Below are 19,394 nucleotides of genomic sequence, written 5' to 3' on the forward strand. Positions count from 1 at the left end.
TTTAAATTTGCTGAACGAGGTCTTATCTCACTCATTTTTTAATCCCTTGTATCACTAGATGAAGCAGTCACTCAAAAAGTTTGTTGAGTTGACTAAAAAGCAAACTGTTAATGAATTCTTTTTTTTTTTTTTTGAGTTGGAGTCTCACTCCGTCGCCCAGACTGGAATGCAGTGGCACACTTCTAGCCACTGCAGACTCAACCTGCAGGGCTCTGGCGATCTTTCTGCCTCAGCCTTCCAAGTAGCTGGAACTACAGGTGCGCGCTACCACACCCGGCTAATTTTTGATTTATTGTAGAGATGAGGTCTTGCCAAGTTGCCCGGGCGGGTCTCGAGCCCACGGGCTCAGGCAATCCACTCACCTTGGCCTCCCAAAGCGCTGGGATTACAGGCTGAGCCACTGAGCCTGGTTGAATGAATTCTTTAGATGAACATAAGTTTTCTGGGTAGTTGCATACAGAATAAATACTACTCTGGAAACTTTTTTTTTTTTTTTTTTTTTTGAGTTGGAGTCTCACCCTGTCACCCAGACTGTCGCCTTGACCTGCTGGGCTCTGGCGATCCTTCCGCCTCAGCCTTTCAAGTAGCCGAAATTACAGGCATGCGCTCCCACGCCTGGCTGATTTGTTGATTTATTGTAGAGATGAGGTCTCGCTGCCCAGGCGGGTCTCGAACCCGTGGGCTCAGGCAATCCACTCACCTCAGCCTCGCAAAGGCGCGGGATTACAGGCTGAGCCACCGAGCCCAGCTTCTGGAAACTTCAGAAAGCACTCAACTGGGGTATAGAAATGGGCTCATATGAATATCAAGGGACAGTCAAAAATTATTTTTGTTTATTGAAACAAGTATGCTTTTAAACTTTTTTATTATGGAATATTTCAAATATACATAAAAGTGGAAAGAGCAGCATAATAAACCCCCATGAATTCATCATTCAGTTTCAACAACTAACAACATTTTCCCAATTTAATTTCATCTATTCATCATCTCCCCTTCTATGTTTTTCCTGGACTATTTTAAAGCAAACACCAGACATTCTATCATTTGACTTACATATACCTCAGCAAATATCTCTACCAGATGAGACTTTGTTTTATAATTTAATCATATGTCAAACCTAATAAAATTAATTCTAATCACTTAATATGATTTAATAACTAGTCTTTTTTTGAATGTTCTCAAAATGTTGCAATCATTTTCTTCAAAGAATATTTATTTCATTTTAAAGCCATTTAATGCAAGGAATTAACTCTTGATTATTTTAGCATATGCACTGGAAGAGGTTAAGGAGAAAGAAGATCCTCAATAACTGAGTTATTTCATTTTCTTGGTTCATTTCCTTCCTTTTTCTGCTACTACAGTTTTGGATCTTGCTTACTAGCATGTTTACCAAAGATTAGGGAAGGAAAGATGGTGTGGCAAAGGCCTGTTTGTCCCACAGTCCCTCTTGCCTCCTTCTTCTACAGGAATAGAAGCATTGGCACTTAAAGATGATATTTCAGAGGCTCGCTTGCCATTAGATGTCCAAGAAACCATACAGGTTTTGAAAGCAAAAGTGATGTGTGCAATTTTGGGGTTATGTCTTTAACTGGAAAGAAATGTGCCCTCTCCTCTCTCATACCTTCTTCCTAATGACTTAAATGCAGATGTGGTGTGGTATGCCATCTGCTGCCAGATGAAGAACAATCTTAGAGGATGCAGAAACAACCAGATGAAAGAGCCTGGGGCCTCAGAGGACCTCATGAGGAAGAGTTGGCCTGCCAACCTTCAGGCCATCAGTTTTAAACTACTGTTATTGTGGTATTTATTAGAACAGTGTTTCTGCTATCTTAAGAATGAAGGTAAAACTCCACAATGTCAGTTTTTTAATTTTTCTAACATTTGAATGAGCGTTTCTGTTCCCAACATCACAGATAATCAAATGTTGTTTGCACATGTTTTCAGTTATTACTAGTTGCCATTCTATCCCGGAATATGGTAATCAACTGATATTAACTTAGCATATACCAAGGAAAGCAGCAAAGTAAAAGGCTTGGCTGGGTTTTGTTCCAGGCAAATCTTTGTTTGAATACTCCCTTGCTATCTCCTAGCTATGTCCCTCTGTCCATCCCTCCCTCCCTCCTACCCTCCCTGCCACTTTTTTTCCTTCTCTCTTTATTTCTTCCTCTGTCCTTCCTTTCTTTCTTTTCTTTCTTTCTTTATTTCTTTCCTGAGTTGTGAATCTCACTCTGTCACTCAGCCAGAATCTCCTGGGCTCAGATGATTCTTCCACTTTAGTATCCTGAGTAGCTGGGACTATAGGTATGCGTCACCATGCCTGGCTACTCTCTGTGTCTCTTTTCTAAAATAGAGACAAGTTTTCACTATGTTGCCCAGGCTAGTCTTGAACTCCTGAGTTCAAACGATCTTCCCACCTTGGACTTCCAAAGTGCTGGGATCATAGGAATGAACCTCCACGCTGGGTCAACACCTTAAAAATCTATAAAATGGGAACCACAGAGCTCTTTAGAAGATTAATTACACAGAGTGAAAAAGAATGTGTATATCAGAGGAGTGAACATAGTATTCGGTGCATAAAAAGTATCCAGAAAAGGTTAATTCCTTTTCCTTTTGATCCCCGTGCACATAAGTCACAAGGGTCTGATAATTTTCCAAATATCTTCATTGTTATAGTCATTCAAGTCTCCAGAACTCTTTCAAAACAGCAAAGTTATCACTGGACACTGATTGGGGAGTCATGAGATATACAATGTCAGTTTCTTTTAATAGGTTATGAAGATACTATGGTAGATACTTCTGGATGAAAAATATGGACCTTCTCCCAAGGATTAGATGGCTCACTTAGAAGAACTGTTGATAAGCAATGTGTTAGTTTGGTAACACTTGCTGATACCCTTCACATCTCAGAGGGTTTGTCTCTTTTCTATAACAATAGATGCTCTTGACCCACAGTGAGGCTCTGTTCCACCAGTATTCAAGGATCCAGGCTGGCAGAGTTACCAAACAGCCTGGAAACAGGGGAGGGGAGGATTACACAGAAGGTATTGATGGGACAGACCTGCAAGTGATGACATAATGTCCACTCACATTCTGCTGTTCCATGATTATCAAGGTCAGACTAACTGCAAGGGATGCTGGGAAATATACTCTGGCCCAGTGCCCAGGAAGAGGGGAAATGAGTATGGGGGTCAGTTAGCAATCTCTGTTCTGATCAATAAGCCTGAAAGATAATGAACTATCTTATTTAGCTTTAACTTTAGTGGGAGAATACACTTAGAAAAACTTGTTAAAAACCTTCACTAACAGTATCTCCCAAAATCCCTTCTATGATACATGAAATAAATTTAGTAAAGATAATTGTATATAGAATTGATTAGAAAAACATTTCCTGAACACTTCAAGGTGACTTCAGTAAGTAAAAATAATTACTTAAAAAAAGTTTTAATGTAAGAAAATGTAAATTATTTTAGTTAGAAAAAGAGTCAAGCCTTGGATTATTTTCCAACAGAACAAAGAAATAAGCACTTTTGTTTAGGGAAATATTTGAACTTCTAAGGGATTCTCAAGAGTCATTAACTTCAAGTTGTCTTTTCCTAAACAATGATGTCCTAGATACTGGATCAACAGCACACAGGTGACCCAGAAACCACACACACATTCATCACAGCCATTGTTAGAGTCTTTGAGATACATGGTAAAACTTGCTAAGAGGTTGCAGGATATTATGTTTCACTATAATGATATTTCCAGAAATAAAGGGAATTACACATTAATAAAGCAATGAAACTATGCAGGTAACCATGACAACTGCTGCAAATTCAATAATATTTTATGCTCCTGAAGACTTTTTTCTTTTTTTATTGCCAGTAAGATCACAGAAATGATGGGAAGGAACGGAGAAGAATTTATGTCTCATCTGTATGCTCAAATCTCCAAACACATCATGGACATGGTTAGCACATTATAACACCAACTTCACAGCAATCCCAGAAAATGCCCATCCCGGTTCCTGCATGCATGGTTATCTTGAAAAACAGTCAACGTCTGGGGCCCATAGTCCGATGCCTTTAAATGACATCTGGTCAGAGAACTATTTCTTCAAGTTGAGTCCAGTTTCATCTGTTTTCTAAAACACATTTCCTTTTTAAAATCTGCACAAAAACAAATGGCTTATCTCTAACGGCATGTCCATGGAAATTTCTGAAGGCTCTTAAATATCTAAATCAGAGTTTGAAAATTCTAAAGAAAGACATATAATCTAAATCATGCAATCAGCCTTCCAGTTTATCAAATCATGGGTTGTGGGTTTGTTTTGTTTTGTTGTTTGGGTTTTTTCTCTTTTTTTTCTTTTTGCTATTGTTGCTTCTGATGTGCTGACAAATGAAAAGGCACAAAACGGGAAGGATTATTTTAAAGTTTCTCCTCTCTCAAACATGCAAAATAAATAGTAGCTTTTTCCTATGATTCTCTTTTTTATTCACAGATAAATATTTAGATCAATATAGAAAAGTTATTCTGGAAGACAGTACATTAAGCTGTAGAAAGAGCAGCACAGGCCATTATCACGTAGCTGGGGACAAAAAGTTCTGACCCTGCTAAACAAGGGTGCAGGCCAGAAACAGCACTTCTTTCACCAGGAAGAAATGGAGGGTCACACAAAGAGAAGGCTGGAAGGGCAAGTTATGTGTCCCTCAGACACTTTCTCAACCTGCCCTTGCTTCTGGCTCAAGTGAAAGATGAAGTAATCAGTCATCTTTCACATTAAAAAAAAAAAGTCACACTGACGAGATTTCTAATTGCTTTTTGTTTTTCAGGCAGGCTCCTCTTTTCTGTTGGTGTCTCCCCTTGTGGTACCTTTGGCATTCATGAGCACCCAGGCCAGCTACTGTCCCTGTCTGGTCAGACCTCTGCATGTCCAGGACGTTGCTGGCCTGTCTTCTTCTGGAAGTGTTCTCCTGAGCTGCCCTGGCTGCCTTATCCCTGAGAGCCTTGAGATGTCCTCACACCCTAGGAGGGCCCCTTCCCAGTTCCCCTGCCCTTGGTCCTCCTCCATACTCCCTTAGTGTGGCCATCAGCCACTCTCTGTCTTCTTTTCTTCCTTCTAAATCCAGGTTGTGCTTGCCAATGCTTCCCCTCAGCCCCAGCCAAGGAAGCCTTCTAAAACACTCATCACATCCCATCTTTACCCTTTACCTCCCCACAGCTTAAAACCCTTCAAAAACTTCCCAAAGCTATTAGGATAAAATTGATCCACCTTTCTTTTCTTCCTCATCTCTCTAGTGTGTAAATCAAATCACTGTGCTCACACAAAACTTTGTCATGATTCTTGTTTCCTAAAAGATAAAACCGAAATGAGTTTTTGGTATGGAGGGCTCTCCAGGATCTGACTCCCTGTTTATTTCTCTAACCACACCTCCAGCTATGCCCCACCTTTGCCTCTTCTTCCAGATATATCCAATTATTCTGAGTTCCTCAGCATGAAACAGAATTGTCCCTCAAACCATTGTATCCATTCTCAATCTTCCATTTCAGCTCTTTAAACTAGTCACTAGTGCTCTGCATTTCTCTGACCTTCTTTGGCGCTTTAATCCCTCCTACCCCCTGCCTTGACTGGCTGTTCTGTCTCAAGAGGAACATAACCAGTACCAGAATAGTCCTAGGGACAAGAGTGTTAAATAAATATTTGGCAGGCCAATCTTCATGAGTGGATGAATCTCTTCCTATGACTCCTCTTCCTCATTCTCTGGGGGAGGCCCGATTCCTAGGGATTGCCCAAAAGTACTATTCACAATGGGGCTTCTCCCTCTTTCCAGCATGACCAGACAGAGAGGACCTTGTGTTTTTGCTGTCTGGTCTAAAAAGCCACAGGTATGTCCCAAGAGCCTTGGGAGGCTGCTCGCAGGACAGTGATGTCAGAGAGCATGCTGGGAGCTACCTGCTGAGAGGTAGAGGGATCAAACACATGTTCAGGTTTTCCAGGGGTCCTGGGTTTACTGCAGTCTGGAGGCATCCCCAAAAAACAAGGGCCAGCCTGAAGGAGGGGAGAGAAGACCTTTATGTTTCTGTCCACACATTAAACTATACAATTTGAATTTATCCAAATAAATATATGGATGAAAGAAATGTGTAAGTCAGCCCCCCCCCCAAGTTATGATCACCTGCCAGGAAAATGTCTCACATAAAAACATAGTCCTTTGAATATGACTCTTCCCTCCTCCTGGTCGATATAACAGGGATGGGCAGAAAGAATAATTCCCTCATAAATAACTTGCAACTTTCTCCAGTTTGCCTGCATTTTACTGATCATACCTGAAGCAATTTACTGAGGACTTGGGCGGCCTAAGGGTGTGTGTTTTAGTGACCAGTTTCAAACACAAGTATGAATGCAGACATCTCCAGGGAGAATGGTGCTTCTCCTTTGACGGATGCTCTCAAACGTCATCATACTCCTCAAATTAAACCTACTTTTCCTCCAGCACCAGCATTCTAGCTGAAAGTTTTAAGCAAGTCAACAACTGATTTTATTGCTCTTATGTTTTCTAGAGCTACAAGTTTTCAACTGTATTGTCTAATATTTATCATTGTAAATGCACAATAACTCAGCTTCAAAACAGAATGAGGCGAGTTTGTGTGCGAGGCTTGAAAATGAATTACCACTTATATAACAACATTTTTGTGAGAAAACATGTTTCCGGTTCCAAATAAATGGTTCATGAATGAACTTTTGAAACCCAAACTCATTTGCACTTCAGGGTTGTCTAAAACACAGCAATAAGATATCATGAAAGCTTTACCTTTATAATGCTATTATGTTTTTTAAAATATGTAATCTAAAGTAAAATATTTTATGTTCTTTTTTCTTCCTCCTCCCCCTTCCTCCTTCCCTCCCTCCTTCCCTCCCTCCTACCTTTCCTTCTTTTCTCTCCCACTCCCATGTTCCCCAAACATAAGTTTTGAAAATCCTCTATATTCCAAGCTGCTTTAGCAGAAGATGCTCTAAAAAAGTGTTAAGACTATGACTCACCTCATTGTAATTCTGCTTATAGGATTTATGGAAAAGTAATGAGATCCAAGAAAATAAAATAAAACTTTAAAAATCTCACTGACAAGTAAAATTTTTTCTTCTGTAGGAAACAGAGGTATATAAAAGATTTATATTTTGTTTCATATGACTCAGAGGAAACCCATATCCCCTGTTAACTGCAGTCATTAATTAGTTACAGGCCATTTAACTCCATAAATATTTTCATGGATTAATTTTAATTGACACATGTATTATGCTTTTAATCTTCTAATAAATGTTAACATGAATTCATTTCTTCTAGAATCTTGAAATGGTGCTGGTATTTTATTACAGTAGAAACTGAGGCAGAGAGGCCACCTCATAAGTAACCCATAAGAGCTAAATGTATCCGGTTGTGTACATTTACTTAGGTTTGTCTCTTTGTCCTAACCTCCTTTCAGCTCAGCACTAGACATCACTAAGATGATGTCCCTCTTTGTGTTCTTTCAGTAACCACTTTTCTTGAAACCTAGAGATGCCTGAGAGACCAAAGAATTAAAAAATACTCAAACCTGCTTCAGAACCGTGTGAGGAAGTATTAGAAAAAAAAAATACTGGGTTCCATCCAAGACTGAATCAGTCAGAGCCTTTGAATGTGACACCTAGGCCTATCAGAGCTGACCAGCATTAATGCAACTTTAGTGGCATGGAAAGAGGAAAGCATCACTAAGCTCTCCTACAAATGGGGTTGGCTTCCAAAGGAAAAGAGTTTTCAGTGGGGATCATATCTCTTTCAACCATGTGTGCTAGTATAAATATAAATTAAGGTAACACAGAAAGTATTTAAGAGATAGTCTGCAATAATACATAAAAGCAAAGAGGACAAGGTTTTGTCATGTTAGAATATGGGTTGAGAAAGCCTTTACCTGGGGCTTTAGAAAAATAACCTAGTTCACCTGGAGGAGCCACACCAGGATGCAGAATGAAGTTTTTCAGAAGAAAATGTTTGACAGTTTATTCACATACACAGAAACAAATAGGACAGTGAGATTCTGAATATAGCTTAAAGGTGAAGAGATGCCTGGTTATAGTAAATAATGATAAGTCCCTTACTTCCCTCATATCTAAAATGTTTACTGAAAAGACACATTAAAAAAATCACTAGGTGGGTAAGGACAATGCTGAGTGCTGTGGTCAGTGGGACAGCAAGGGTACAAAGAGTCTCTCAGTCATTAAAAGCTCATTGGCCTGGGCCTCCCTTTTTTAATTCTGTCTCTTGACTTCTGTGATCTATGATATTGAATGCCATGAGTCATGGTGCTTCTTATGATTGATGTCCATTTGTTGTACTTCCTTTCTTTTACTCATCTTGCAAGGGGCTGAATGTTTGTATCTCTTCAAAATTCTTATGTTAAAACCCTAATCCTCAAGATGATATTAGGAGGTGGGCCTTTGGGAGGTGATTAGATCATTGGGGTGGAGCTCTAAATGAATAGAATTAGTGCTCTTATGAAAGAGGCCCCAGAGAGATCCCTCTCCCTTTCAGCCATGTGAGGACACAGCAAGGAGCTGGCGGTCTGCAACCCAGAAGAGGGCCCTTGACAGAACCCAACCATGCTGGCAATTTGATCTTGGACTTCCCAGACTCCAGAACTATGAAAAATAAATTTATGTTGTTTATAAGTCACACAGTTTATAATATTTTGTTTTAGCAGCCTGAATGAACTAAGATACATCCTTTCTTTATTTAAGAAGTTGAGAAGTTTTAAGTTAACAGTTTTAGAAAATGCATTCAAAATGAGTCATTTTCATATAAGAAGGCTCTAAATTAGGGATGAGGGCTATTATAGAAATTGTATTCTTCCATTAAAAATATTTAAAAGCTAAAAGTGTAGCATTGCAATTTCAAGCAAATAACTTTTAAGACATATCAATAAATAAAGATAATGGAATCTACTTGAGTGTCCCATGCTAGAACTTTTCAACCAAACTCATCAAATGCAGGCAATTGGGGGAAAATGTATAAGCAAATAATTTAATATACAATATTAAGTAAAGCCTAATAAGAAATCACAAGACTTATTTTCAATATAAATTACTACATGAAAATAAAATTTTCTGCAAATGTATTACTGGTTTTTAAGAGGTTACTATAATGTGAGCGGCTGTGCAAACAACTCTAATCTATAATTTTGACTTTTAGCTTAGTTGCATGGCTTACTTATGTAACTACAAAATTATGAGTCTGGAAGACTTGAGCTTATAAGGAAAAAATGTCTTCATTTTACTGAATCCAGCTTAAACTTATAGAAGTATCAAATTACTTATTGAAAAATCTCAGATAAAGTAAAAAGGAAGCTGCTGTTGCCAGTGTGTTTTTCTGTTCATATAGATGGGTGTTTCCAGGATTACTTTGTGAAGATGATCAGAATTTCAAAAACAAGAGTGGTCAGAGGTCTTACAGTCTCCTTAGAGAGCCCTTGAGAAGCCAAATGGTTTTTTAAAAAATTTATTTTTTAAAAATAGGTATAGAATCTGATTTTGTATAAAAATAAGAGAATTTATGACTTATCCTCCAACACTCTTCTGCTGTCTCACCTTGATTGCCTTGAACTTAGACTGTTTCAGCCTCACTACTATTGTAGAAGGAAGGTCACAGGAAAGGAGACTGAAGGAGATTTTCCAATCTCATGCCAACCCTGACTTCCAAATAAAGTTAAAACACAGCTTCATGTTACTCAGACCCTGAAATGTCAGCCAACGTCACCGGTATCACAAGTGCAATCAGGCAATATTATGCAGCAGTGTAAGTACATCACTCAGTCAAATAGAAAGTCATAGAGTAACAACTGGTGTCAACATCAGTCAACAAGTATAAACAATGATAACACTCTATGGGTGTTCATACTGAGATATAAAGAACTGACACCCTCTAGAGCCTAAATCTGGTGAGTCAGAATCATATCAACAGGTGCTTACAAGTTAAGAGAGATACTTCTTCCTCCCAATGTTTCTTTATCCACTAATTTCATCCTTATTTGTGGCTAACCCTTCATTTTAAAGTCCCATCTCTCCATGTACAATTGTACCCTGTGAGTATCTCCCTTTCCTTCAGAAACTGTTTTTTAAAAATTCACCTAAGAGAAACAATAGTGGAATGCCAATTTTTCTCCATTACCTAATTTTTCCAACCAGTTACAAAGTGCAACTAATAAAATCAAGAATAAGCATCATTCCTCATGTAGGTTAAAAACTCAAGGTAATCCAATACCAAATTAAGGGGTTGAGTTCTGACAATGCTACAAATACTGCTCTGTACATCACTTGTGAAATGGCACTTCTTGAAGGCCCATATTTCATGAACTTGGCAAAACTCTGTTTCAAGGTCATTTCCAAATGCCCTCCTTGTGCAGAGCAGCATGCATGGCACCAGGTCAATCCTTTAGTCATTGCTGGAGTGAGTTTTCTGCAGAAAGGCAGCTTGCTTCAAAGTCAGATGGGCGTTTGAAAAGTATGCCAAGAAAACTTTAAGTTTTGAAATGCTGCAGAAAAGAAGGTCACAACATCTTTTAATGACCTTCTCTCCTTGCAGAAGGTTGCTTTTCATATTTTTATGCAAATATTATAGACCCACCCGGAGTGAAAAACAGGTTAAAAATGCGGTAAGTGAGTTTGTGCATATGTCTTCAATTGAGCATAGTGTTGGGTGCCAAACTTCAACCAAGCTGATCATACTGTAGTTCTGTATAAAAGTCTAAAGTGGTGGAATCTAGTTGCTATAGCTACAAATTAAACAAATAAATGAGACACTGTGGAATGCAGCAAAATATCTGTGGTCTGATTAGTTCATATTTGCCATATGCGTGAATATTAGCAGTCAAGTTCTGAGTTTAAGCAAAGCTCTCTCCAGTAGGTAAAATGAAGGGGAAATGCTTAAAAACAAATAAGGAAGATTTGAATTCTTCATCCAAAGATAAATATCTCAAATTTTGTATAAGCTGTTAAGGAATTTCATTACTTTTTAATGTCAGGAATGCAAATTCAGTATTGCTAAAAATACAAGACTTCCACCAGGGCAGTATTCCTCGAAGCTTCAGATAGAGATTGACACTAACTTGCTACTTATTTTATGATAATACGTTGAAATCTTTAGCTATAGGGAGATCTTTATACTATTTTATTTTATTTTGTCTCATCTTATCAGACTTACCTTTATTGGGCCTACTATGTGGCAGGCTTTGTACTATGTATGTTCATGGCCAACCTCATAAATTACCACAATGGGCTATAAGTTTCTCTCTAGTGGAACTCAATGGAGAAATTTAAGAAGACTGCCTAACAGAGAACTCTATCTTGACTAATCGCTTAAATCATTTACACTAAACTGTCTTCACAGAAAATTCAAGGTCAGTTCCCCTTTCAAATGTCTATATCCACTAGAAGTGCAGTCTATGGAAATGGAGTGGCTTTTTTGGGGCTAAACTAGCATTAAAAAAAAAAGAATGGAGTAAAAGAGACACATAGTGTGTGTAATGATGGCAGAGGGTAGGCATCAAAAGGAATGTTTACTAACATAGCCTGCTTATCCAGCACATGCAGATAGCAGAAGCACCAGGATAGTTAGATATTGGACCAGGTCAAATGAATTAATATATTTGATAAAAATGAAAGGGGTTTCACTAAGGGGAAACAGTTTCACCAAAGCTAATCTTTGCATTTAGGTTAAAACATTACACATTCTTGCTCTCTCCATGATCTAGAGAAAAAAGAAAAGTAACCCAGGCAGCAATGTGGAAAAAAAGTACTGGTGAAGGAAGAGGAGGGAGGCTAGGGGACGAGAGATGGGCCTGGTACATCAGTTCAGTTGAGTGACGATGCGATCTTGAACTAAAACAAAGGTGGTAGATATGAGGAGGCTGGAATAGATCTGGGAGCTACTTTGGAGGTGCAACTGATAAGACTTGTCATCTAACTGTGGTCTATGTGACAGAAGTAGGAACTTTTATTGAGAGGTCAATACAAGATGAGTAACAAGATTTAGAGGAGGAGTTAATGAAATGAGATTATTTCAACATGTTTACCTCAAGGTCTTTGTGTCAGATGCAGAAAGTAGTGTCCTACAGGTAGTTGGTCCAGGAAGCACAGACTTGGGAATGACCCACATAGAGTAGTGACTGACATCGTGGGGGAGAGTGAGCACCCCCAGAAGAGAGCATGAGGGGAACACAGAGGACTGTGTTTAAATCCTGAAGAATGGATAAAGAGACTGGACAGATTTGGGCTGGACAAGAGAACAGAAGCCTCAGTTCCTCATGAGTCTTTCCCACAGCTGAAGGTCACTCAATGGTCATGGTTGACTGTTGAAGATGGATCACTGGAGATGCTTAAGGTAATTAGCCAGGACATTGTTCAGGCAACTTAAGCATCACACAGTGCACAGACCAGATGATCTTTAGGATCACAAGTCAAAGATCCTGGGATTCTGTGGTTCTATGACAGAAAATGCAGCTCCTTTCCACTTTACTTTCTTTGGCAGTTATACTGATCTACACTGATGTGTGCTGAGGTTGAAGCCCCAATTAAAAGGGAACTGGAAAGGATATGGGTATGGACTTCTGCCAAGAAACCAGGTCTGTGGCTAATGAATGATCTGTCTCTGGCAGTGAAGAAGGAAGCCAGTTCCTAGAACAGTACCTTCCTGCCCGCTGCCACCCCCTTTCTTACATATAGAGACCTAAGGGCAACCGAATGGAAAACATATGAATTAAGTTTACTTTGAAATATCTATGGATTTAAGGATTAGGGGGAAAAGCACTTGAGTAAACCACACTTTGGGTTTTGCTGACCCCAAAATATCTGAATATAACTTATAGACCTTTTGACAAACAAATACTACTGCTGGGCCTACACATCATTTAAACAAAGCAAGAAAGCGGGAAAAGTATAAGCCAAATAATAATATTAGTTTTGAATTCTATCCCTGCATGGAAAATTAGTTCTACAAAGGAATTTGTGATGGCATGAAGTTGCCTTAAAAAGTCATTGTGCGACTATTACCCTAGAGAGAAAATAACTAACACCCAGATAAAATAATCAATATGTAGGAGAGTTTTTCAATAAATTTGATCCAGGCTGACTTGCAGCTCTTAGATGTTCCAGGAATGTGTTCTTTGGATATGAGTTCAGGCCTTCTCAGGCAGTAGCAGCAATATATTATGTACAAAAAGACCCTCCGGGGGAAGAGCAGGCCATGCATGCAGGATTTTGCTGCAGTGCGGCTGAGATTCAAGAGTAAAGTTAAATACAAGTTAGGAAAGAAATAAATGGTTTGGGGCTGTAGTCTCTGACAACTATTATGAAGAGGAAGAGAGAAAGCATGGAAGAAAGAGACAGTATGAGAAAACATAGACATATAATATTGATAAGGTTAATTCACCCAAGGAAAAGCTATTCATTGATTGTTCATTATGTTCCAGCATTATTCTCAGTGCTTGAGATAAATCTGTAATCGAAATAAAGATTTCTTCCCTTATGGAGATTACATTCTAGCAGAGGGAGATGGACAGTACAATATATAAGCAAAACCACATTACATGTTAAAGATAGTTAGTGACACGAGTCGGCAGCAGAGTTCGGGGTTTCAGCCAGCTGAGAGAATGGCTGCTCAGGATAGATATTGTTGAGAAGTCGAGAAGGAGGTAGAGGAGTGAGTAAAGCAAATCTCTGGGGATGAATTCCAAGAAGAGAAGGGTGCCTAGGTGTTCAAGGAACAGCAAGGAGAAACAACTTGAACCACTAACATCTATTGACTCATCAAATGGTGATTGAGCACTTGTATTATCCCAGGCACTATACTAGGCACTAAAGAGAAAAAAATATCCCCAAGTCTCAGGGAGCTATGGAAGAGAAAGGGTATACAAAAGTGAATGGTTTGACTTTGCCATCATGGCTTCTTTATGCTAAAACTCCCTTTTCCCTCTGGTCTCCCTCTTTCTCAACTCCTATCTTCCCCATTTCTAGGACCATTTCTTGTTTTCTTACACCTGACATTGTCCATTGTTTTTTTCTCTTCTCCCCTATTTTCCCCCATTCCCCATCTTGGCCTCTCCCTATCCCTTCTTCCTCTCTAGTTTTCTTTGTCTTTCTATCTCACAAAAATTGATCACAACTTATTCAAACATCAGTTTAAAAAAAAATCTCTTTCGATTTACAATATTTTGGTTGAAATAATGAAAAACCTAGCTGGCAACAGTTAAAATTAAATACTTTGAAATATGTTACTGATTGGAATAAGAATAATCAAATCTTCATGTCATAATTCAAATTTGCAAAACCTAACATGGGAGAATGAGATCTGGTACAACTAATGATCACAAATAAAATTCACAGTGGAAGAAGATATCATCATCCATAAAATTTGATATGAAAAAAGCGTACACATGAGAACACAATAAGGCAATTCTGAAAGCATCTGCCTCATTGTCAGTGTAACTCTGTTGTTCCTGGTCTTTGGGGTTTATTTGTTTTCTTTGGGAGGTCCATTTGACAGTCTTAGAAAGAGGGTCCTAAACAAGTTCTGTCTCTGTTCTAGTTTCTTTTTTTGAGTTGGAGTCTCACTCTGTTGCCCAGACTGGAGTGCAGTGGCATGCTCCTGGCCACCGCAGCCTTGACATGTCGGGCTCCAGCGATCCTTCCGCCTCAGCCTTCAGAGTAGCTGGAACTATAAGCACGTGCTACCATGCCCGGCTAATTTTTTGATTTATTGTAGAGATGAGGTCTCGCCAAGTTGCCCAGGCAGGTCTCAAACCCGTGGGCTCAGGCAATCCACTCACCTCAGCCTCCCAAAGCGCTGGGATTACAGGCTGAGCCACCGAGCCCGGCTGTTCTAGTTTCTTATCATCATCTTTGAAAATTCTCAGATATCTTAGTTACTTTTGAATATTATGTGGAAAATGGAAAAAGTCTGGTTTTTTAATATGAAATACAATGGTCTTCTTTCAACCAATAGCTTATTTTATAAAACACCTGAAATCAGGGTGGCATAGACTCCACGAGTAATAAAAGGCACACTTTGTGTATCCCAGAACTGGAAACTTTCCATAAGTTGTTATCTACCAAAAGAATAACATCAAATCTAAGTTCCTACATAACCAATGATAATCCAAGTAGCATTTAATGCCTTCTCTTCTGGGAAAGACAGATGTACAAAATCTGTAGTAATTAACACATGTCAAAATAATATTGAACATTATAAATTGTTGCCTAAATTAAGGTTCTCTTGAGGATCAGTTACATATAACAAGAGCAACTGACAAATCAAGCATGAAGAAAGGTGGAGTTTATTTTTCTTTTTTCTCCTCATAAATCACATGGGAAATGAACAACTCCCACTGTGATTTTAAGAATATCAGATCTCATCTGCTTAAAGATCTGTGGTAACAATAATAATATCCTAACTTTTCACATTGCTTTGCATTCTCAAAGCACTTTATAAACATTAATCAGGTATTCGATAAGCAAAGACACCGTCTCATTGTTGGCTTTTCCTGTTATAGTATCACTAAAAGTCTGCAGTCTTTCTAGAGTTTAAATATTTATTTATTTATTGTCTTTAATGCATATTTACTCCACTGACAACGATTTAACATTATTACAGTCCGCAGAAGAGACAGGCTCATGGTTCTATTTTTGCAACCAAGAAACAGGCCAGAATAACAACAGCGCTTCTCTTTGTCAGAGTGAAAGCAGTCCTTTGGCGACTACTCTGCTGGCATGTAGAATTGTTTTCCTATTTACTTTCCTTCACTTCAAAAATGCCATTTTCATCCTTTAAAACTGCATGTGTTTGGTGGTTTTCTTATCCTGCAACCCCACAGTACCTATCAGGGTGCTTTACAACATTTTTTTGCTAAATTTAATTAAGTCAAAGTTCAGCTCCACATGTTGCAGACCACGCAGAATACCATCTCCTACAACTGTCCATAGCCGTCCTCAATACAGTTTGGAAACTTCCATCCACTTGCTAACATCACCTGTGTTTTTCTTTTGTCTGATCATCAGTGAGGATAGAAAGGTAGTAGGAGGATATTAATGCAAATGTGACATTTTTTCAAGTTTCAAAAACAAATGAATAAACATCCTTTTAATTATCAAAATGTAGTGAATGCCTAATGGGTGTCATGTGCTGTTTGTTTGAGTAGGAGAGAAGAGGTTTTTTTTTTTTTAAAAAAAATTTGGGATATTGAACTGGCTCCATTTAAATGTGCTATATTTCATATGTTTATATTTTTAATTATAATAAATTTAAATTTTCTTCTTCTTTGTTGTTGTTGTTTTGTTTTTGCTATTTTCATGGAGTCTGGAGATAACTTAGTAGTTATATAACAAGGTTGTATTACTATTCAAATTCATCTATTTACCCATTTCCTCTTTTTTCCTCTTTTTTCACATAAATTCTAGGAACAGTTGCTGAGAGAAAAGAGGTAAACAGGAGAAAGAAAGAGATATGACACTTTCCTTTAGTTATAACTGTGTCTAACTTCTGCCACCTTAGTGTAAATCAGGCTGGGGGCAGTAGCTCATATTTGTAATCCCAGCACTTCGGGAGGCCAAAGTGAGAGGATTGCTTGAGTTCAGGAGTTCAAGACCAGCTTGTGCAACACAATGAGACCTCATCTCTACAAAAAAAAAAATTAAAAATTAGTCTGGGGTGAGACCCCCAAACTCACACACATACAAAAAGCAAGTCCTGTGGATTTCAGATCCTGTAAGCTTTCTTATGTCTGTTTCTGACTAATTTTGTGGTGGGTAGCTAAATGCTGCAAATTCAAGACTGAGTTTATCACTCTTTCTGAAATGGTGTCATCATATACTTAAAAATGACATGTCAGTTCTGGGCTCTAGATTCCTAAAAATTATGTTGTGACTCTTCAAATAATGAATGTGATTCTGCACATAAGAATCAGGTGCATTCTCCTTGGAATTCTTTCGATTATAAGGATGTGAACAAGTGATGGCAATATATTATACATTTTAAAATCTTCATAGTCTCCTGATGCCTCAACATCCAGCAGCCCACCCAAGTGATCAAGTCCCTGTCACAAGTTTCCCCTCTTAGTCTTCCCCAACTGTGACCTAGTGACATTCAAACACACCAGTTAAATTCTCTTACACCTTTTGCTTGGGTACTCCACCCTGACTTCCAATAAAGGCACTTGCCCATGGATTCATTCCCCCCCTCCCGTGTCTGTCTCTTTTCTTCATTCTTTCTCTGTCTCTCTTCTTCTCCTTCTTCGTCTCTCCTCCCTTTCTCCCCTTGTACCTACCTGATTGAACCTGCTCCCTGGGAGCTCCTATACAGACCCTGTGTGGTGGGACTTACCATGCCTTCTGTCTCTAGGACCTATGAGTATAATAGATTCTTTAATTTCACATGTCTCTCCCAGTGTGACTTCAGTGGCTATATTGGAGGGTAAGCAGGAGATCACCAGCAGTTCACATTTCCACCATAGATACTTTCAATCCTAATGTCAAGAAAGTCCCACAGCCTTTGCAGGTTCTGGACCCAGTAGAGGGAGTTACTTGGAGTCCATAAGACTGCAGTGTTCCAGAGACGAAGTTCATGATGGGCCTCCCTTATCCTCTGGGACCCAGGTTGTGCATATCATCATTTTGAGAGCAGAGCCACCACAAGCATATATCTTGTCCTGGGGACCCAAAGCTCCTAATCTATCTCCTTGGGGTCCTCCAACATCCAACCACATCCCCCCACTTGGAACCAGCTGTATAGCCATGACCCCAGTCACACACTGTTCTTCATCCCAGAAAACAGGCAGTCCATCATAGTGAGAAGGCTGCCAACAGCAAATCGGGAGCTGATGCATTCACTCCCCAGAACTTGAGAGACAGCTGCCTGCCTGGGGCCTGCTACAGCCATCACCAGCAACCCCAACACCTTCAGCAACAAAATGGGTACCCTACCCCATAAGCCTGTGGACCAGCCCAACCAGGACTGCTGCTGACAGGCACCTACCCTCTTCAGAGCAAAATTGCTGAATGCCCACATATGCCCTGGAAGGGCATAAGGACCAGTCTGATCCAGACATGCTGCAACCATCAGTGACTCCCCCCAGTCCTCAGCAGCAGAGCAGTTGTGTACTCATGCACATTGGTCAGAGGACCAAGAACCAGTCCATCCAGGCCTGCTACCATCACTAGTGACCTTGCTTCTCCACTGGTGAAGCCACCTCATACTTTCACATGTCCACCAGGATGTAAGGATTGGTCCACTGTTGCTGGAAAACACTCCCTCCAGTGGAAGAGCTGCTGTGAACCCATGTTCACCCCTGCCAGGGACCCTAAACTAACCTCTCTGGTGTTCCTGGCCCCAGTAAGGCCATGCCGCAGCCTCTACAATCAACCATAGCTAATTTTTTTGATTTTTTTATTGTAGAGATGATGTCTCGCCTGCCCAGGCGGGTCTCGAACCCGCGGTCTCTGGCAATCCACTCACCTCAGCCTCCCAAAGGTGCGGGATTACAGGCTGAGCCACTGAGCCCGGCTGAATTTAAATAATTTATTTTCCACAGTTAAAAGATGCAAACTGGCTGAATGATTAAAACAAAATACAACTGTATGCTGTCTACAAGAAACTCAATTTACCTATAAAAACACACATAAGCTGAATGTGAAGGGACAGTAAAATAAATTCCATGTGAATGGAAATAACATACATGAAGGAGTAGCTATACTTGTATCAGATCAAATAGATTTTTAGTTAAAAAAAGAGATAAAGAAGGTCATTATATAATGATAAATAAGTTAATTCAGCAAGATGATATACAATTGTAAATATATGTGCGCTCAATACCAGAGCATCCAGATATATAAAGCAAATATTAATAGAGTGAAATAAAGAGATAAGTTCTAATACAATAATATTTGGAATTTTAACACCCCCTCTCAGTATTGGATGGAGAATCTAGGCAGAAAATCAACAAAAAAATTAGAGTTAAACTGCTCTACTGACCAAATAAATTTAACAGACATTTACAGAACATTAAATTCAATGGCTGTAGAATACACCTTCTTCTCAACAGCACATGAAAAATTCTCCAGAATAGGCCATATGTTAGGTCACAAAACAAGCCTCAACAAATTTTAAAATGTTGAAATCATATCAAGTATCTTTTCAGACCCCAATGCAATAAAACTAGAAATCAATAACAAGATGAACTTTGAAAACTGTACAAATGCATAGAAATTAAACAACTTGCTCCTGAACAATCAATAAGTCAATGAAGAAATTAAGGAGGAAATTGAAAAATTTCTTGAAATAAATAAAAATCGATACACAATATACCCAAACCTATGAAATACAGTAAAATCAATA

At 39.0% G+C, this 19,394-nt stretch overlaps 1 protein-coding gene across 2 annotated transcripts in view; it reads right to left on the reverse strand.

The window, feature by feature from the left end:
* Positions 1-9,642: 9,642 nt before the first annotated feature.
* AIG1 (androgen induced 1) overlaps positions 9,643-19,394 on the reverse strand; it is a 105,824-nt gene continuing 96,072 nt past the window's right edge. Inside the window, exon 4 of one of the 2 annotated variants that reach the window (XM_008072435.1) lies at positions 9,643-10,785. In XM_008072435.1, coding sequence (XP_008070626.1) covers positions 10,780-10,785 — 6 coding nt within the window. In that variant the 3' untranslated portion in view covers positions 9,643-10,779. The remainder of the gene's footprint in view (positions 10,786-19,394) is intronic. The other variant, XM_021706131.1, reaches the window with a different exon arrangement.

This window comes from Carlito syrichta, unplaced genomic scaffold (assembly GCF_000164805.1).
Source record: "Carlito syrichta isolate Samal-C Ts95f unplaced genomic scaffold, Tarsius_syrichta-2.0.1 Scaffold315170, whole genome shotgun sequence".
Classification (NCBI taxonomy): Eukaryota; Metazoa; Chordata; class Mammalia; order Primates; family Tarsiidae; genus Carlito; species Carlito syrichta.